General features: G+C 33.6%; 1 protein-coding gene across 1 annotated transcript in view; it reads left to right on the top strand.

The window, feature by feature from the left end:
- Positions 1 to 20,184, top strand: part of EYS (eyes shut homolog) — a 1,462,097-nt gene that overhangs the window by 927,880 nt on the left and 514,033 nt on the right. Inside the window, 1 exon segment of the mRNA XM_069488330.1 lies at positions 1,386 to 1,533. Within this exon segment, the coding sequence (XP_069344431.1) occupies positions 1,386 to 1,533 (148 nt within the window).

Genomic DNA, 20,184 nt, shown 5'->3' with positions numbered 1-20,184 from the left:
CTTAACAGAAATGCATGCACCAAACAATATGTACAAGCATGTATATAGTAACATTAATAGACTGAAAATTGTGGAAAAAAAAATCAAATGTATACCAATATTAGAATAATATTTGAAATATCCCATGATATACCTTGAAAATTAGCAAACTACTATTAAATTCAAATAACAAAGATGAATATTGGAAACAATGTTGAATGAAGATGGAGGGGTTGTGTGTATGTGTCTCTGTGTGTGTGTGTGTGTGTGTGTGTGTGTGTATTGGGGTGGAGAGGCCTGGCTAGTAATTTTGTAGGTTTTGGCCTAGGTAGTGGTTATTTGGAAATGTTCACAATATGATATTTCATAGAGCTTTACTATTTACACTTTTATTATGTATGTTATAATTCAATAAAAAGTTTATGTCACATATTTATAGTAAGGAATGACATTGATAGATGGATGCTATGTGGGTGTCTTTTATAATATGTGTTCTATTATCTTGAAAAGGATTATAATAAAGGTTACTTGCTTGGTAGATAAAAAGATAAATTGATTAGATCGGGGATCCACCAACTTTTTCTGTAAGGATTAGATAGTAAATATTTTTGGCCTTTTGGGACTTAAAGTCTTATTGTTATTACTCAACTCTGCCATGAGAGCAGCAATAGATTATATATATATAAAGAAACATGCATCTGTGATCCAATTAAACTTTATTTACTAAGAGGTGGCAGACAAGATTTTCCTCATGGGTGTAGTTTGCCAATCCATGGATCCAATGATGAGTTAAACATATGGCTAGAGTAAATGAGACATGTATATCTACATATTGGAGAGTTATTGAAGTTGTTTATCTTTCTAAAAAAATTGAGCATATGGAAATTATTACTCTAAGTCTCCTAATTAAGTTATATTTGATTTATTTTTTATTTTTACATGCTTTACTTCTTGGTATGATTTATATTTCTACAACTAATTATGTTCTGGAATATTTCTGTTTGCCGCCTAATTGGACACTGTATAGACACGTTTAAATCTTACCCTTTTTAATATTTTTCACTCATACAAAAAATTCAACAATGTAAACAACTGAAGTAGAATAATATACTCGAACATCATTTCAGTTACTATTGAGAAAGATTTATTATTAGGATTTATTTATTTCATTAGGTGATTGGTACAATTTGTTGCTTTGTCAAAATTTAACTTTGTATTTAGGTACTAAAAACATTAGGGATTTCTAATTTAGAACAGATTAAGCTACTTCTGGCTTTGTTGGTTTTATGGTGAGATAATCTATTTACTTAAATTCTTCTTTTGGTAATATCTTAATTAATTGGTCAGGAAAAAATATTTATACAACACATACAAAAACCATAAATTTCTTTCCTAAATGGTTGCAGGCAGGAATTGGATCCATGTAAAGCTGAACTGACTATTTTAGGGAGGATTATAAAAACAAGCGAAAGTATCTATTATACTGGAGAATCCCTGCCAAAATCAGGATCTGTCTTTATTGGTGGATTTCCAGATCTTCATGGGAAAAACCAGGTATTTCTGTTAATTTTTTAAAAATATTAATTATGTCATTGTATTGAAAAAAGAAAAAAGGAAAACTTTATTTAGAAAAAGGTTCCTGCTTAGTGGGGCCATATGCATGGTTTCAATAAAAAGTTTTGGAGCAATTCTGTTAATACTAATGTATGTATTTTTATCTATCATACTAAAGTACACTAAAAGTTTACTGTACTCATTAAACATAATTGCTCCAATATCAGTAATTTTTTTCATCTTATGACTATAGTATGTATATTACATTTCTTGATAATATTAAGCATACTGGCTTTTGCACACCCCTAAGCTAGTGATTTTCCCTGGAAGTGTGAGTGGGTTGACTTAATAACACGCCAAAAATATGATTTGAGAAATGGAACTGGAAGAACTAGTCTCTGTTTCATATAAGCTTACTAAAATGTGAGAACTTTCTCAACAGAGTTTTGTACATATGCAAGCCCACTTGAAAATTCCATTTAGATAATTAACTTATTGTCTTCATTATTAAGCTATATTTTAAGATAATAGCTTGAATACTAACACACTATTATTTGGTTCATTTACGTTATTGCAGAGAATTGCTTTAAAAATTTAAGGTTGTTTGTTAAGCATACCAATAGCTTATTACATTTATGAGTCTTTTCTCTTATTATATTTACCACTGTATTTATGTATTTGAATGTACTGTATTTATATTATTGGAAATATAAAATGCTATTATTTTAAAGTCTCACAGGTAATACAAATTGATATAAATCTACTTATTATAAGTATTGTGACTCTGGTGTATACAAGATAAAAAAAATTTTAAAAGCAAATATACATAAAGAACAAAATTTACTTGCATATTTGATGTGACACATATGCCTTTAATGAAATAAGAAAATTCTATATCTGTAAACATGAAGAAATTATTCTAGATTCAAATTTACTCCATTAGCAGTTTATTTATTGATCATTAAACAGATTTTTGTGACTTTTTCTGTAATATTCTTGTGTTTTATTAACTTTTTTCTAGATAAACAAACCTATAAGCTCCATAAGAGTAGAAATTATGTTTTGTTTACCTTTCTATACACCGAGGCAAGGACAGTTTCTGTCACATAGTTGGAACTCAATGAACAGCTTTTAAATGAAGATGTCAGTTAAAGAATGGATGGAAAGATTCTAAAAACTTACATAAATAAACATTTAGTCATTTGTATCTGGATTGATCTCTTATTTCATAGCTATGTATGTATTTTCCCAGGTAAAAGAGAGGTTTTTATGTAGAATTTATTTTTCATGAGCATACATTAATTAAATGTACATTCTCAAGACTCAAGGAGCTATACTTGTATATAAATAGAGTTAAATATTTCCTCTTTTATAAATATGAACAATATGCAGAAGCAATATAGAAAAGTGGAAAAGGACATCTCCTGGCCTCCCTAGAGAAGTAGGTGAGTTTATAATTAGGCAGAGATTTGAGGGAAGATCAAGTGTCTGCCAGGTAAATAGCATATAGGCTGTCCTTCCAGACAGAGGCAATATCACACATACGCAGGCTTAGGTAATGGAAGGGTCTGAAGAGAGGGCAGGGGAAATAGAAATAATTCATTATTGTGGAGATATGGAGTTTGATATGAAGTGAGCAAGAGGAAAATTCGACTTTGAATAGATGAGCAGGAGCCAGAGCATAAGGGATCCTATATAAAATGCAAAGTAGTGTAGATTTATTAATATATGCTAGTACCTAGGGGAAGCATTTAAGAATTTTGAATAGGAAGTGACATTATGCTGTTTTCACTCTGAAGTGTAGAACTGGAGCGGTTTCGACTGCAGAGTAAAAATTAGTAAAGTTAGGTAATAGCAATATTAAACAAGAAATGATATAGCAATAGGGTGGGAGGATGACTATGCAAACTATGAACTTAATTATAGGTAAGAAGATACAAAATTTGGAATTTGAATGACCAGATTAGCTTACGTAAATAGAGAATTTATAGTGCCACTGTTAAAACGAAGTACATAATATTATTTACAGGGAAAATGGCAGATTCATTATTGCATTTCAGTTAGTACTTTTGGGAAGGGGTAATTTTCAGCTATTTAACAACTGGTTTGTCATCACTAATCAATCAGTCCATCATATCAGTACATTCCTGCTGAATGTCATTCCTATCAGTGGGATGTTATGATACGGAATAAGTCATTTGAAATGTGGGCCTTGAGTTCACAAGAGATCCTGAATATATGCCTGTGGGAGACTTTGCACAGGGGACAGTGGAAGCCATAGCCATTGACTGAATTGATTTTGTAGATCAAGAGAAAAGAGGTTTGAGAATTGGGGATCGGCAATCAAGGACTGAGCTAAGAAAGAGGTTCTCATAAAGGCGGTTAAGGGATAGAGACATTGGCAATAGACAAAGGAAAAAGAAAATGTCACAAAGGCCAAAGGTGCAGAGAGTTTCCAAAAGGAGCATCTATCTGTTCACCACCAACACTACAAAAGGTCACCCAACTGTTTTAGGAGAACAATAGAAACAGAAACCAATTATGATATTATGAGGAAGAATAAATGGACTGGAAGCAGCAGCAGAGTTATTATAGGTTACTTCTTTTACAAGCTTGTTAATAAAAGAGAGAGAGGTGGTTATGTAGGCGAAGACAGAGTGTTAAAGTTGCAGAGATATATAATAATAATTGACTATATTCCTAAAGATTTTTTTCTGCCAAAACCTTGTCTGAAAGGATTGTCATTTAAAAAAGGATTATCTCAGTAAAACCTTGGTAGTCATTTTGTGATGTATGGTAACTAGACCTTGTTGCAATCAGATTTAGAAAAACATTCAATGTGTGGACCAATAAAGTTACCTTGAAATTAAAGAGGCAGCCAGCTAAGCAAGTTTTCCCTTCTTGTTAAATATGCTGTGTTTAAAAGATTTTATGTCAGCTCCTTAATGATTTTTTATTCTTTTCTTACACTGTTACAGAGTTGCAGTAACGGTGTGTGTTTGTACAAGAATGTATTTGGGTGACATACACTTATATTCCTATATACTAAATGACTGATACAAGCAAACTATAAAATGTATTCAGATGATAATAAAGAAAAATCATATGATAAATCAGAAAAAAAGATAGGAAAACCAACTTGTGGAATTTGTTTCTGTGCTATGCAACCCCCCTGAATATCTAAGTATCAGGCAGGCTCTAACTTTCTAATTATTGTGTTCTGATTAAGAGCTGCTGTTTAAGCACAGTGGGTTGTTAGTGCTCAGAAAATTAAAAACAACAGGTTTGTAGTACAAAACATTAAGGAAAAGAACTATAGTTGATTCCTTGAGCCCAAAAGTGCTAAGTTACATTTATCCTCTCACCTCTAACTTTCTAATAATGTCTTTGTGAACTGGCCAGAGTCCCTCCACAGGATGAGAGTCCCTAATACAATGCCTATGTGCTGACAGTTTGTTTAATGCTTCCTTTAACGAAATCCCACAGAGCTCAGTATGTGAGAAGAGAATGAAACAGTTAGACACTTTCAATTTTGTGCCTGGAGTGTAAAAAACTCTGCTTCCCTTGATGACAATAAATGATGATAACTTTTAAAGTCCAAGAGTAAATGCCCCCTCTCTGGGGGTAGGAAAACACTTTCCTTGGTAGTTCTTTAATTGCTTACACTTTTTAGTACATGGACTCTCACTTTTGGGTCCAAGTTACTTAAGGACACCAAGCCTTAATCCCTAATAAATGCAGACCAAGCTACAAAGGTACCAGCTAGTCTCTTTGCTAAATAAAAGAGGAAATAAAATAATTGTGAAAATAAATAAATATTATTAATCCATTAGTAGTTTTCTTAATACAAAAGTTGATAACATAAGTTCTAGAAAGATGCTACTTTTTTTTCCTACATGCAAGTTGGTCACTAAGATTAAAGACAATATATGATGGCACATACTATTGTATTGGACTGGAATTTCTGAAGAATTAGCAACTCATTCTAAGAATCTAAACATTCTTCTTAATTTTAAATTTCGGCCGGGCGCGGTGGCTCACGCCTGTAATCCTAGCACTCTGGGAGGCCGAGGCGGGTGGATTGCTCAAGGTCAGGAGTTCAAGACCAGCCTGAGCGAGACCCCGTCTCTACTAAAAATAGAAAGACATTATATGGACAACTAAAAAAAATCTATATAGAAAAAATTAGCCGGGCATAGTGGCGCATGCCTGTAGTCCCAGCTACTCGGGAGGCTGAGGCAGTAGGATCGCTTAAGCCGAGGAGTCTGAGGTTGCTGTGAGCTAAGCTGACGCCACGGCACTCACTCTAGCCTGGGCAACAAAGTGAGACTCTGTCTCAACAAAAAAAAAAAAAAAAAAAAAAAAAAAAAATTTCAACATGATGAAGGAGTTCAGTAATTTTTAAAATATTCGATAAATCCATTTAGAAATAACATTTTGGTAAAGAAAAGTATTATCTGCCTTATGTATGTTCAAGACATTGATTTACAAATTCAATAATTACTTTGCTACAAATTCATTCACTTTTATAAAAAGGCCTATCAATCATTAGCTATAAAAATCCTTTAGCCAAAATATCATTATTCTTAATAGTCTGAAACATGAAGATAAAATACCATAGAAGCCAGAAGAAGAGGAAGTTTCGAGAAGGAGGGACTGTTCAATCTTGCTAAAGTCAGGTCTGGTAAAAACAAGGGCTGAAAAGTACCTACTGGATTCATTGACATGACTATTATTGATAAACTTTATAAGAGAAATGACCACCTCTATTTAAGCTCATAATGGTGAATAAAGGAACACCACATGTATTCTGCTAAGAACTAGTGGTTTCCTCTGGAAAAAGGGGAGCATTCTAGGTGAATTTGCTTCCTGTTAACTAAGTATATAAATTGTAACAATGGGGAGAAAGGTTAATTTTAAAAAAAAAAAAAACAACCTACATTGAAAATCCGTTTGGCATCACCCAAAAAGTCAAAGATGTGCATATCCCAAACAAGAAAATGTTCCTATTTAGGTGGAATTCTCTTATGTATATATAAGAAGACATGTACTGGAATATTTGTAGCAAAGTATTTGTAACATAAAACAGATATATTCACTTACAGTAGTATGTATATATACTACAAACACATAGAGTTACATTCCAAAAAGCTTAACATAGAAGGCAAAAAAGGTCATGAATGAATATCTACATTATATAAATTCCCCAAATAGGAGAATCTGAGCAATATATAATCTTTGGTATACACATATATAATATGTTTGATAGATTATAAAGAAAGGAAGGACTAATAAACTCAAAAATCAGTATAGGATATGGACAAGAGATCAAAGAGGAGTTCTCAGGGTTCAAAGCAGGGTTCAAAGCAGGTCTCAAAGTTGTTTGTAATGTCTTACACTAACTAGGTGGAGAGTAGCTGTGTATTTATTTTATTATTGGTCTTTAAAGTATTCACATATATATGTATGTATATATACATGTGGGTGTTACATATAGTATTATGGTATAATTTATGTTTTTAAAAAGTGCCTGTAATATAGTAATCTGTTAAAATCATGTGGTATACAGCAATTTAGTTAACAACAAGCAGACTTACCAGATTTATACCAATAATTACATAAAATTAAGAATTCCAACTTCAATTTCATTAACATCGTGGTTTTGTTTCTCTTTAATTTGTCAATTTGTTTTTGTTTTATAGATTTGTGAAGCAATAAATAGGAATTTGTATCTGCCTTTGTATTTCACATAAATGTGTAATTTATGTTTACTAAAATTATTTAAATTAATGCTGAAGAATTCTGAAACATTTTTCTTGGAAAATATCAGTATGTCACTCAGCTGTGAGCAATATTAGCAGTGAGTCTGAAAAGCATCGAGGCTGTAAATGAGAAGAGAGCAGATAGAGGGTCGTGTGGTTTCCCAAGTCAGTTACACACGATGTGATCGCTGACTACAATCCCAAATACAAATGAACATATTTACATTCATTCTACAAGTTCTTGTCTCAAGCATATAGTTTTTAAGCATACCCCATAAGTTTTTGGCACTGAAGTCAAACTTTTTGCCTTCAAAGAGAAAGATGTCTGTAATGCAATGCTTTCTAATCTACTCTGGAATTTAAAAAAAGAAATTGCAAATGGGCAAATATTGCTACATGCAGGAAAATAATATATGTATTTTATACATTTGTATTATATTTTCAGAAACAATTTGGATTTGTAGAAAAGAATACCAGACTTGAAATGCGGACATCTGATTTTTAATAATATCTCTACCAAAAAATAATGAGTTTTGTGACATTGTTAACCATTGCTTGAAGTCTCTGTGCCTCAGGCTACTTTTCCATAAATAAGGAAGTTGGACTACATTATATTTTGAAGTATATTCTAGTTCAAGATGATTCTATACATATATATGTAACATTCTATTTACTTAGCATGTGAATTGCACAGACATTCTTTGCATTAAGATACTATTGCAGTAACAAATTCTGTTATACTCTGCTCACCTAGGATCACCTCACTTTTATGGGATATCCCGGAAGACACCTTTTGAGAGACTCCCATCTGGTGTTACTTCTGTTTCTCCCTAAATTTCCATTTAATTGTAAAAGGTCTCAAAGGGTTTTTATTTTAAAATTAACAAACAAATCAACAAAGCCCCATGATAACACACCTTAGGTCCATAACTTAAACTGTGAAAAAATACAGAACAAAATTGAGACAAAAGAATATATTCACTTTTTCTCTATGTTAATAGATTTATTAAACTCAAAGTCCTTCAATATTTCCTTGCAAATAGTTAGGGGAAAATGGGTAAAGGAAAGCAAGAAGTAATCTAGTTTATATTAGTTACAGATTCTAGTATTACAGATCACAATTTAAAAACCCTATTTAATTTTGCAGCATAATCTATATAACTCAATAGTGAGTAAAATAAAATCAATTTTTGGCGTAAGTGCTTTGGGACTATTAATTTGTGAGATAGTTTTCTAGTAAAATTTAAGGACTTAAGGCTAATTTAGCCAAAGGTTAAAGAACAGAACCCCCAGGTGAATGATCTCACATAAGAAAATCATGATGTAAAATTTAAGGAGGCTGAGAATTGGGAAAATAAGCGAAGCATGAATTCAGAGAATTTGCAGCATAATCCATAAAGATGAAAATAAAGTACTTCACAGAGTCAATTATAAAATGTTACATAATTCAAAGTTATTAAAACTGCTTTTATCAGTCACTGTATTGGCTCCTTTAAAGGCAGAAACTGAGCAGTGCCTAGTTACATGGCATGATAAGACAAAACTAGTTTTCTGATAATTAAGAACCAACCCTTTAGTTACTAAGACTTTGTCAACTTATTGTTTTTGAGATATGCTCCATTTTCTCCATGACATAAGGTAGTACTTTCTTAAGAATTCAGTAATATCACAAGTACTAATTCAGAAGGGGCAGTAGAGACCCAGGAAAAAGAATCAGAGATAGGAAGTTGCAATCTTGCCTCCCTCAATTCATAGTCATGGAGACTTAGCAAGCTACTTATCTTTGCTTGGCCTTTCTCTTCACCTGCAAAATAAGGACTCCACCTTCTTAGAGTTGTAGTAAGAATGACTGAGGTATTGCACAGTATACATTTAATAACTGTTATCCTTTACTACTATTTTAAGTTTCTTATAATACTTATATATAATTATATCATATATATAATATATATGATATAATTATATATAATATGTATTATACTTATTATATATAATTATACTACTATTTTAAGTATTTTATTCTACCTTGTGCTAAATAAACATAAAAAAACTCTTTTTGAAGTTATTTCTACTTCCATTTATTCCACTCTGGAACTAAAAGTTTGGAAATTGATACTCATGCTAGGAAATATTTGATCCTAGTTCCTATGTTAAATCATTTCTTAAATACTTAGTTTAAAAATAATCATTTGAGTTTTCTAAAATGCTCACCATATGTTTTATTTTTACATCACTTATAAAAGTGGATTAATGAATATGCAGCCTCCTGGCATTTAAAGCAGTGTAGCTTGTCTACTTTTCTAGAATAAGAAAGAAAAACTTCTTTTCTGTACTTCCATGAAATCTTGTCCTTCATTTTTATTGTTGTTGTCTATTGACTATTTCTCAGACTTTGACACCTTACCCCTTAGTCTTTATTATTAATGTGAGGAATCTCATCATCTATACAACTTAAAGGGACATTCATTCACTCATTTATTCAACAAGTAAGCAAGTATTCTGGAAAATGTGCTGCTTTTTGTTTCCTAGAATCTGCTCTAAGTTCATTACGATACTAACTCATGTAATCCTTCTAACAAGTGCCTTATAATAGGCACTTATCCATATTTTACAGCTGAGGAAATTGAAACATAGAACAAGCAACTTGTTCAAGGTCACACAATTAGTGGTGCAAACAGTATTTGAACCCAGTCCCCACAGCTCCAGGATCCACTATATTGTGTGATCTCACTTGCTGTGGTTATTGGACTACCAAGGGAGATACCTGGCCTGATGTTTCAAGAGTGGGTGGAAGTAAGATCATTTTGGAAAATCTTTTTTTACACACACACACACACACACACACACAGCTATACAAAATACATTTCTTTATAAAATCATTGGCCTTTAATATTATAATAGTTAATAGTTATTAAGCTCAGTACTTTTATAAGCACTCAATATTTGCTATCTCAGTTAATGATTTTAGTAGCTCGTTGATATAGGTAATATCACTGTCTCCATTTCACAGATAGGGGAATTTAGGAACATAGAGGATGAATGTCCTGAATTTAGTTACACAGTTATTGAATGGTATGCCCAAAATTTAAACCAATACTTTTAAAACATATGCTACTGCTTCATTACAAATAACAAAGTGAAACACCTTTCACCAAACCACATTGTTCTTGGTGTATTTTAACGGCTAACTTTTAATATATCGTCTGTTTCAAACAAAATTTAAAAAACACTTAATATTATAACTAAATAAAAAAAATCCTGGTATAATGTTTCTTTGTATTCAACTATCTTGCTGCATCTCTTTTTAAATCAGTTCATTAAATCTTAATTCATTAGTATGTGTTTTTAAACAAGGTCAGAACAAACAAAATAAAGCAAAAATTCATTCATTTATTTATCCAAAAACTCTCTCTGTCCATCCATCCATCCATCCATCCATCAATCTAGAGAGTATCTGCTGTGTGCCAAGCATTGTTCTGTGTTAGAGAGTCACTGGTGAGTAGTCAGATAAGGCTCCATCTTCCTGGATCTTACGTACTAATGAAAATATTCACAAAGTCTATCTCTGCCTTCTTGAGGTTAGTATTTTCTTTATGCTGAAGTAGTTAGTGGGTGGAGTCAAAGATAACAACCAGGTTTCTATTTGGGGCTGATTACATAGCTCAGAAAACCTACCCTGAGATAGAAAATATTAGAAAGGAAACAATTCAATGGGAAAATATGATAGATACACTTTTAAAAAGTAAATTTCATTGCATAAATTTGAGGTTGTTGTACCAATGAGTCTAAAGTGCCTGTGGGAATCTCAGGTTGAGATTTCCATGAGACAGTGGGTTAAGTCCAAAGGTGAGGTCTGACAGGTTAGCTGTAGTGGAAGCAATGACAGGGAATATGACTACCTGGAGAGAGTATAACCACCTTTCAGAAAACAAAACGGCTCAGGTCCCCGCACATCCTCTAGACATTTTTGGCATTCTCAGTATGTCTCCGCAGAGCTGTCAAAGGAGTTTCTAAGATATCACATCATTAATTTATTTCAAATTCTTCAGCCTCCTTTCTTGCAAGTTTGCAAACACTAACTTTTCCCCGGTCCTCCATTTGCCTTGGTTTCATACTTATTTGCAGGATTATAGTTTCGTGTAGTTGTCCTGAGACCCCATTTGCCCTGGACCTTTGCTGTGTGTCCCTGCCTGTGCCCAGAAGACCACCTCTCACTGTCTGCACTCAGGAAGCTCCTGTTGTCCGTTCCTCCATTTCTCAAGGAAGCTTCCCCTGACAGTGAAGTCTGAATTAAACTTTCCTTAACAGGATTTCATAGCACCCTGTATTTATTTCTACTCTAGCACTTACTACCTTGGTTTTATCGCAGCCATCATTTTGTCTTCTGTCTACTTCCACTATGGTACATAGTTTTTAAATGATGGAATTTTAAAGTTTATTTTTCTTTTTAATCTCTGCTGTTTATATCTGATTCTAGGGACTCAGACATGTTTATTGAATAGAAAAAAATGATATTTAATTCTACCTTTGGATTGTATTAATTTCAATAGAATAGAATTGAATTTGTATGAGGCTTACTGATAAAAATGGAAGAAAGTACAGTTGTTGACAAGATAGCTTCACACTGTCCTGTTATCATTTCTAATATATGAGATCGTGTATTGTGGAATCTCATGAAGAATGTGTCATTTTTTAAACTTTCAGATATATCTTAGCTTTTGTCTGTCTCTTTTCCTTTGCCCTTCTCTGAAGAAATTAATACAAAGCAAAGAAATGTATCTACAATATCAAACCTCTTCTCCTCCTCATACTCACCGCAATAGCTAGAATTCCCTCTTGTTATAAATTGTCTCAATTCAATTTGACTCTTCAGCTGTCTTTGGGCTTCTGATAAGTATCTGAAACTCTGGTAATTAGAAGTAAGTAGCATCTATTATGTTCTACTCCTTCACAACCTCACCTGCATATGGTATGTTACATAGAAAGCAAGCCTAGGTTAAACTCTGTCAAACATAAAAACACATATAGGCCAAGAGGCATAAAAAAGTTATTACCACCATTTCTTTTAGCCTAGCAAAATCTCTTACTGTCCTTAGGCCCTTCAACTCATGTTTTGAATGAAGAGTTAATTTGAAGACTAACACATGACATTCTGATGGCAGCAATAGCAAACAGCCCTGTATTACAGTCAAGTGACAGTTTCTTCTGTAAAATGGACAAAAAAAAAGACAAATGAGGCTGTATACCAAAAGTCATTCTGTGCTTGCCATATTCTTGTCCTTAATGATGAAATCTTTCTAAATGACCACAGTACTGGAAAGTAGTCATTTCTTCAATAAAAAATATTATACCTAACATTCTATATACTGCACAGATTAACAAAATATATTTTGTATTTTGATAAGGACATCTGAAGTATTAAGAAACCAATTTTAAGTGCTAATTTCTGACTAAGATAATATTTATCTATTGCTTCATAATAAATTATGCACAAAACTTAGTAGGTAAAACAACAAATACCATTTATTTGCTCACAATTCTGCAATAATGGCAAGGCTCAGTAAAGAGAGCTCATTTTTTGCTCTGCTTGGAATCTCATGGGGTTGAAATATCCTATATGGCTTTTTCATTCACATGTCTCAGCAAGGACAGTTGGAAAAGCAGAAGGCTGGCTAGGTACCCCCCCCCCCCCATGTAGCCTTTCCGTATGGTTAGCTTGCTTTACATCACCTTATGGCAAATCCAGATTTCTCGATTTCTCCAGAATATAAAAGCAGAAGCTGCCAGGCCTTCATAATGGCTAGGTTCAAATACCCAGAATGCTGCATTCAGTTGGTCAAAGCTTTCACAGGACAAGCCCAGATTCAAGGTGAGGAAACACAGAATCCACCTCTAAAAGGAGTGATCCTATGGTCACATTGCAAAAGAATTTGTGTGAAGGGAGCCTTACGGCAGCTCCCCTTCTTTGGTTGCATAAGTACAGCTCCTCAGATGGGGCTGCTCTTAGTTTAAAGACTTATGGTCTAAGGCAGTTGTCCCCAACCTTTTTGGCAACATGGATCGGTTCCATGGAAGACAATTTTTCCATGGACAGGGCATGGGTGAGGACGGCACAGCAGTGCTCTGACACCTGGTCCATGGCCCAGGGATTGGGGACTGCAGGTCTAAAGAACACATTATGTGGTCCCCATAGACCCAACCCATAATAGTGAACAGATAAAAGAGAACAGCCGTAGACAGTTTGTCTGAAATCCAGCTCAGTGCCTATTACTAGTTCCTATTTTGGGAGACTTGCTATATGCCATAGGAGGGGTCTCCGTGTCTCTTAGCCATACTCTGGTATCTGTGCTCCACTCTCCCTTGCTTTCCCATAAAACTGATGTGGGTTAGTAGCTTTCTTATAAGTTGAAGAGGAGAGGAGCAGAAGGCTCTATATTTAGAACTATCTCTGGCCCTTGTATTATAAATAGGTATAATTCTTTTTTTTTAATTGTGAGTTTCCTATGTATTAAGCAAGTGATCCATATTCTTAGGCAAAAGCCACACGTGTGAACCTATTTAAGACAGATCCCTTTCTCTGTTGGGCTTACGTCAGTGCCCGTAAGATTCTCAAAGGCCATTTTACTTAGAAGAGAGGATCTAGGAAGCACACTTCGGTGTATTTATAATGCCCATTTCTCTGGCTGAGAGTATTTAGGAAGTACCATCTTAAATTTTTCTAAGGTTTCAAAAAAATTAAATCTTTATTTTAATATTTATTCTGAAGGTATATTTTACTGGGGGCACTTGGGATTTGACCTGTGCCCTGAAACCATTTCTTACTTTCATAATCTTTTTTTCTAGGCAAGAATGAGAATGAAAAACAATTTTAATTCCAAACCTTTCAAGTCCTGGCTCCTTTATTGCTTTAAATTCTGCTTGAATACTTGAAAACTTCCTTCTTTATCTTACTACTCCTAAACTTTGCCATAGTCAACTAAAAGAAGGCAGTTAGCAGTTTCAACATTCTGCCTGGGAATCTTCTTAGATCACAAGATCATTAAATGTTCTTTATATTGTTCACATTGCCCCCAGGTAAAAATTTTGCTAATTCTTCTTCCAGTAGATCACTCAGGGTCCAGCTTTCAGTGGCAGCCTCACCCTGCTCTTGCGGACTTTACTAACAGCCTCCTTGAGAATCTTAAAGTCTCTGCCCAGCACCTGGTCCCAAAGATGAGGCCATATGTTTTATCTCTATAGTCTGTCATTATTCCACTTCTAGGTACCAATTCATTTTTAAGAATTTTTTTTTTTTTTTTTTTGCTAAGGGCATAAAATGACAAAAAAAAAAAAATGTTTTCCAGTGGGTTAAAACAACAGAAAATTTATTTTTGTATGTTAAAGCAACAGTTCTGCCATTTGGTGGAACTTAGTGAGGACATCTCATGTGATGTCTATTAGTCTGGAACATCCAAGCAGATGTTCTGGTGCCTTAGCATGAATGGTTGGAAAAGTAGACGGCTGGCTGGGCCATTCCCAGTCAATCTCAACATCTGTTTCTTTCTCTCTCTCCCTCCCTCCCTCCCTCCCCCTCTTTCTGCAACTCCCTGCTACCATTCCATATGGCTAGCTTGGACTTTTTCACATAGAGCATGACCATCTCAGGTTACCTGGACTTCTTACATGGTGGCAGCCTTTCCCTAGAGCACAAAAGCAGAAGCTGCCAAATCTTCTTAATTTCTAGGTCCCTAAAATATCACTATTTGGGGAATCCTAAAATATTACTTCTGCTGCTTTCACAATGTTGTTACCAGGTGAGCAAATAGTCAAGAGGAGGAAAAATGACTCTACTTTTTGTTTTGTTTTGCTTTTTTTCTTTGATTTCTTTAATCATTTTTAACTTCACCATCATTTTTACTTTTATTTGATATTCTTCTGAACAGTTAAATTTATATCTGAACTCAAATAAATTGAATGATGCTCAAATAGTAAATATAATAAAAACTTAAGAGGACAATAAAAATACAATTTTTTAATTTTTTAATATAAAAGCAGCAAAACATTCCACAATACAAATTCCAAGAGCTATTTAATTTGAATTCATTAGATTGACTTTTCTAATAGATATGCTCTGAAGGTGAAGAAACTTTAAAACATGTTAGTTCAGCTGAGAAATAGGTTTTTCATTGGCAAGGAAGAGAAAGGGAAATAAATTAGGTTTCTAATTGTTTTGAATACCATATTTATCTTCTTATGGTTGACCAGGGATCTTTTCAGCAAAAATGATTAAGTATTAATATTTATTTTTATTTTTCAAGTATATGATAAATGTTCTTAAATTGGGGAGTTGTATAATTAGAAACTCATATGAAATTTTAGTAGAAAGTCAGATTAGAGATCACAGAGTTCAAATCATTCCACACTTGAGAAAACTGAGAGAGTAAATGACTGAACTAAGTTCAAACAGCTATTGAGAACAGAAAGAGCAGAATCAAAGTCAGCTGTGGCCAAGAATAGTCCCCTTTTGGTCTTTATGGAGAATTCATGATGGAATTGCTTAGTCCCTAGATCTTTGTTGGTCAAAAATTGGTGAAGAAAACAGGAAAGGGCCTGAAGGCTATATTTATGTGGATGAGAAGTAAAAAGGAATTAATTGTGGAAAAATAAATCTGGAATGTTGAAGAAGGTGGAAAAAGGATGCTTGGTGTGAGTCAGAAAAACCAAAAGAGAGGACAGAATAGAGAAAAGAGAGGAGCTTTGGCCCAGCTACTAAAAATCTGGGATTTATGGAGAAAGAATGATATCTAAAGATGCTTCTTAGGAAATCTTGTTGTATGACTACTCTTATTCTGCCTCCCTTTGGTCTTTTATGAATTTTCAGTGAAGACATATCTTATATTTAATTAATTAATTAATTTCTTATTTCAGAATATTACAGGGGTACAAATGCTTTGGTTACATATATTGCCTTTGTACCACCTGAGTCAGAGCTACAAGCGTGTCCATCCCCCAGTGTGCTCCACACCCATTAGTTGTGAATTTACCCATCCCCACCACACCCCTCCCCACCTGCATGACACCTGATGAATATTACTTCCATGTGTGCACTTAAGTGTTGATCAGTTAGTACCAATTTGGTAGTGAGTACATGTGGTGCTTGTTTTTCCATTTTTGTGATACTTCACTTCGAAGAATGGGCTCTAGTTCCATCCAGGCTAATACAAAAGGTGCTAGTTCACCATTGTTTTTTATGGTTTAGTAGTACTCCATGGCATACATATATCACATTTTATTAATCCACTCATGTATTGATGGGCACTTGGGTTTCCACATCTTTGCAATTGTGAATTGTGCTGCTATAAACATTTGAGTGCATATGTCTTTATCATAGAATATCTTTTTTTCCTTTGAGTAAATACCCAGTAGTGCAATTGCTAGATCAAATAGTAGTTCTACTTTTAGTTCTTTGAGGTATTTTCCTACTACTTTCCATAGAGGTTATACTAGTTTTCAGTCCCACCAGCAGTATATGAGTGTTCTATTGGATGTGTAGCATACAAATGTTTTCTCCTATTGTGTAGGTTGTCCAGTTGCTTATATTTTAATGATATCATGGCATTGTTTGCATTTCTTTTTGTTGTGATAAAGTGAAATTTAAGAAACAAGAAAGAATGCTTAGCTTAATTTGTGTTATAATTAGTCTAAGACATCTTGCATTGAACTGTGCTGCTATTCCTACCCACCATTTGTGAGAATGATGATTTTGCATAGCTTTTAATGAAATAATAGGCAACATATATTGAGCATATGTTCTGAGCCAGAAGGCCTGTTAAGTACTTTATAGAAAACATTTAACTTACTTATCACAACAACATTAAGGGGTAGGAACTCTTATTATCTCCATTTAAAAACAAAGAAACTAAAGTTAGAAATATTAAAAAATTTGTCTGAGTCAGAGTGAATAGGTTACAGAGGGGAGAAAGGTCATCAGGACATGAAAACATTCATTAATAAAGTTGAGTCCTTTCCACTCAAGCATGGCTCTCAGCATAGTGTGTGTGATTTATCCTATCACATCAACATCAAAGTGTAAGTCCACTGCACTCTTTGCAAGTTGTCAAATGTTAAAACAGAAGGCAAATCCAATGCAAGTTGCTCATAAAAGAAAAAAAACTGCATATTTTGCAAAAGATGAAGTATTTCTCAGTGTTAATTAAACTGACATGGAAAACAGCTAATTACATGCAAAATCACAGATAAATGAGAATATAGCAGTATTAGACCAACTAAGAATTAAGGAAAAGAAGGTCCACAAGGATAGTGACAAGACAAGCACTTTACAGGGTAATTATTTTAATTTTGACAGAATTAATCACCCTGGAAAAAACTGACGAAATCTTAGAGTAGCTTCATGATGATAACCCTACTTGTGACACCTCTGTTGAAGTAAAAATCAAAGTAAAAGGTGTTATTTCATGTTATTATATAGTTTTATTGGGAGGATTGTGTCCTCTCCAATGAACCCTGTGGGGGGAGAAATCTCAAAAATAATCGATTCTGATTCTTTCTTTGTTCTACATAATTAAACCATAATTGCCATATTTTCTGTAATTTGTTCAACATAAGATATGAAAAATAAGAAATTTACTTTTATATTTTAAAATAATATCACAAGAAAATACTTTTGCATATTTACTATGGTGCTGTGATAGAGTTTGTAAATAGATTGTTGTTAAGTGGTCTTGTCAGAATGCCAGTTATGCTTAGACACTGCATTAGCAACCTCTACTTCTGAAAATAGAGAAGTCTTCCACATCAATAGGAAAAATTACTTGGACTCTTTCTCTTACCACTCAGGTAACTATTATGATTATGGAAGATATAGTCTAATGTTTTAAACATTATTTTATGAATTTCTACTAAAATTTTGCAGTATATGATCTAGGACTATGTTCCTCTACTCACATGAAGTGAGTTTCTGTCTAGATTCTGTCGGTAATGCAAATGTTTTTTCTATATCTCACCTGTTGTCTTTCCTACCTATTGCCTGAAGGCCAGATGTTGATGTGACGATGTGAAGTTGAAGCTTTTATGTAAAATTATGAGGAGCTAAAAAGCAGCGCCAACTCCAGCAAACATATTCTTGAGGACTTCTTCTATCCTATTTGATATCATCACTCTAAACTGAGTGTTCAAACAATCCTATGTAGACTAAATGAAAATGGTTCTGGAAAAACTCGACTAAGTAACCTAAAACTAAAAGACAGTATAATATTCAGCTTACTCTAGGTCCAAGAAAGCAAAGATGTTTCTAAGAAAATACTTGGAATGACATAATAAAAGCATGTGTTGTTGCTAAATGTTATTTTCATGTATGGGTCTATCTTAATGTTCGAAATAATAGTTGCTATTAAATTCAGAGGATAAGGGAAAAAGAAAAATCTCTGATATTCAAAACGATGATGAGGCCAGTTATATAAATATGGTATGTACTAAGTTACAAGCAGCTCTGAAGAAAAAGAAATGAAATTGTTAAAGCAATACTTTTGTGATCACATTTTCCTCAAAACTAAGAGAAGTTTAATTTATATTACATGTGTGAGAATTTATTTTGAGGAGTTGTTGCTTTTATTATAGAAACGATAGAAGAGTAACTAGAAAATTTAATTAAAGTCTTCAAAAGTGAGTTTAAAACATGTTAGTAAACTAAAATTTTTAATATTGTTTTTAAATGATATTTGTATAATGTGGATTACATTATCTCATTTCTTCAAATTTATCTACAATGTGAATGCTTTCCTGACCCCTTGGGGGAATCCATCTTTCTCTAATTTGTATTCCTATAGCATTGGTTACATATTCCTTTAGCAGTTATTACATTTTCCTATAGTCAGTTCTCTATGTGTTTGTGACTTCCTCTGGACAGTGACATTGCTGAGAACACTCAAGGCATTTATTTGCATTTCTATCCCCAGGTTTTTAGACAAGACTTGGCACATATTTTCTGATTAAATCATAAAGAAAGGTTTTCTTTAAAAATATATTCTTATACTTCTTAATCAATGGTGTGATGGTCACAATATATAGTTCTATGTTCTTTGGGAGCTACATTTTCTGGAATGGGTCATTTTTTATGTACACTGTTGTATCCAAAAAACTTACGGCATGTTTGTTTCTAAGATTGATTTTCCCTGAGTTTTCAAGGAAAAACAGTTCTGAGTCCCTTTGCTGCAAAAGGCTGGATCAACTAAGCCTTCTTTTTTTTCTTTGTTGTGCATCTGAGAGCCCACAAGGCATAGGAGCAGAATAACATATGCATTGAAAACTAAGTCCTTTACAATCTGCCCTTCTTTAAGAAATGGTTATTTTCTTTGGCATTCACTAACCTGGCTAGTACATTTCATGTTGTAATAGGAATATTGGTTTTCTATTTATTGTAGCATTCAGCAGGCACATTGCACATAAATAGAGCTGCACCTCTATGGCTATACTGTATGTATTTTGTAATAAGCAAGTTAAAAGAAGGGAGAATGAGAGAAACAAATTTTCCATCCAAAGTTTCATATTTAGATTCTGATAACTGGAACTACTGTCTCATAATTGAATTTCCAAAAACTCTAATCTAACCAAAAAAAATGTATTCACAGTTGAGAAAAAAACAGCAAGTTATATCTCTCCCTCCTTCCTCTCATATATTACTTCCAGGTCAGAAACAGTACCAAGTATGGTGCACCAGGAAGGTTTAGCCCAAGAGGTAGGTCAAGAAAACATGGCAGCACAGAAGAAGAAGCCCTAGCTAACTTTTCAGCTAGTGTACAGCATCTTCAGCCATATCCTATGTTCCCATCTCTGGTACAGACGTGCAGTGTATACCTTCAAACATCCCAATATGAGGTCAGAGTGTGAAAAA

The sequence above is a fragment of the Eulemur rufifrons genome, chromosome 15, assembly GCF_041146395.1.
Source record: "Eulemur rufifrons isolate Redbay chromosome 15, OSU_ERuf_1, whole genome shotgun sequence".
Lineage (NCBI taxonomy): Eukaryota > Metazoa > Chordata > Mammalia > Primates > Lemuridae > Eulemur > Eulemur rufifrons.
This window is presented reverse-complemented; position numbering and strand designations above follow the sequence as displayed.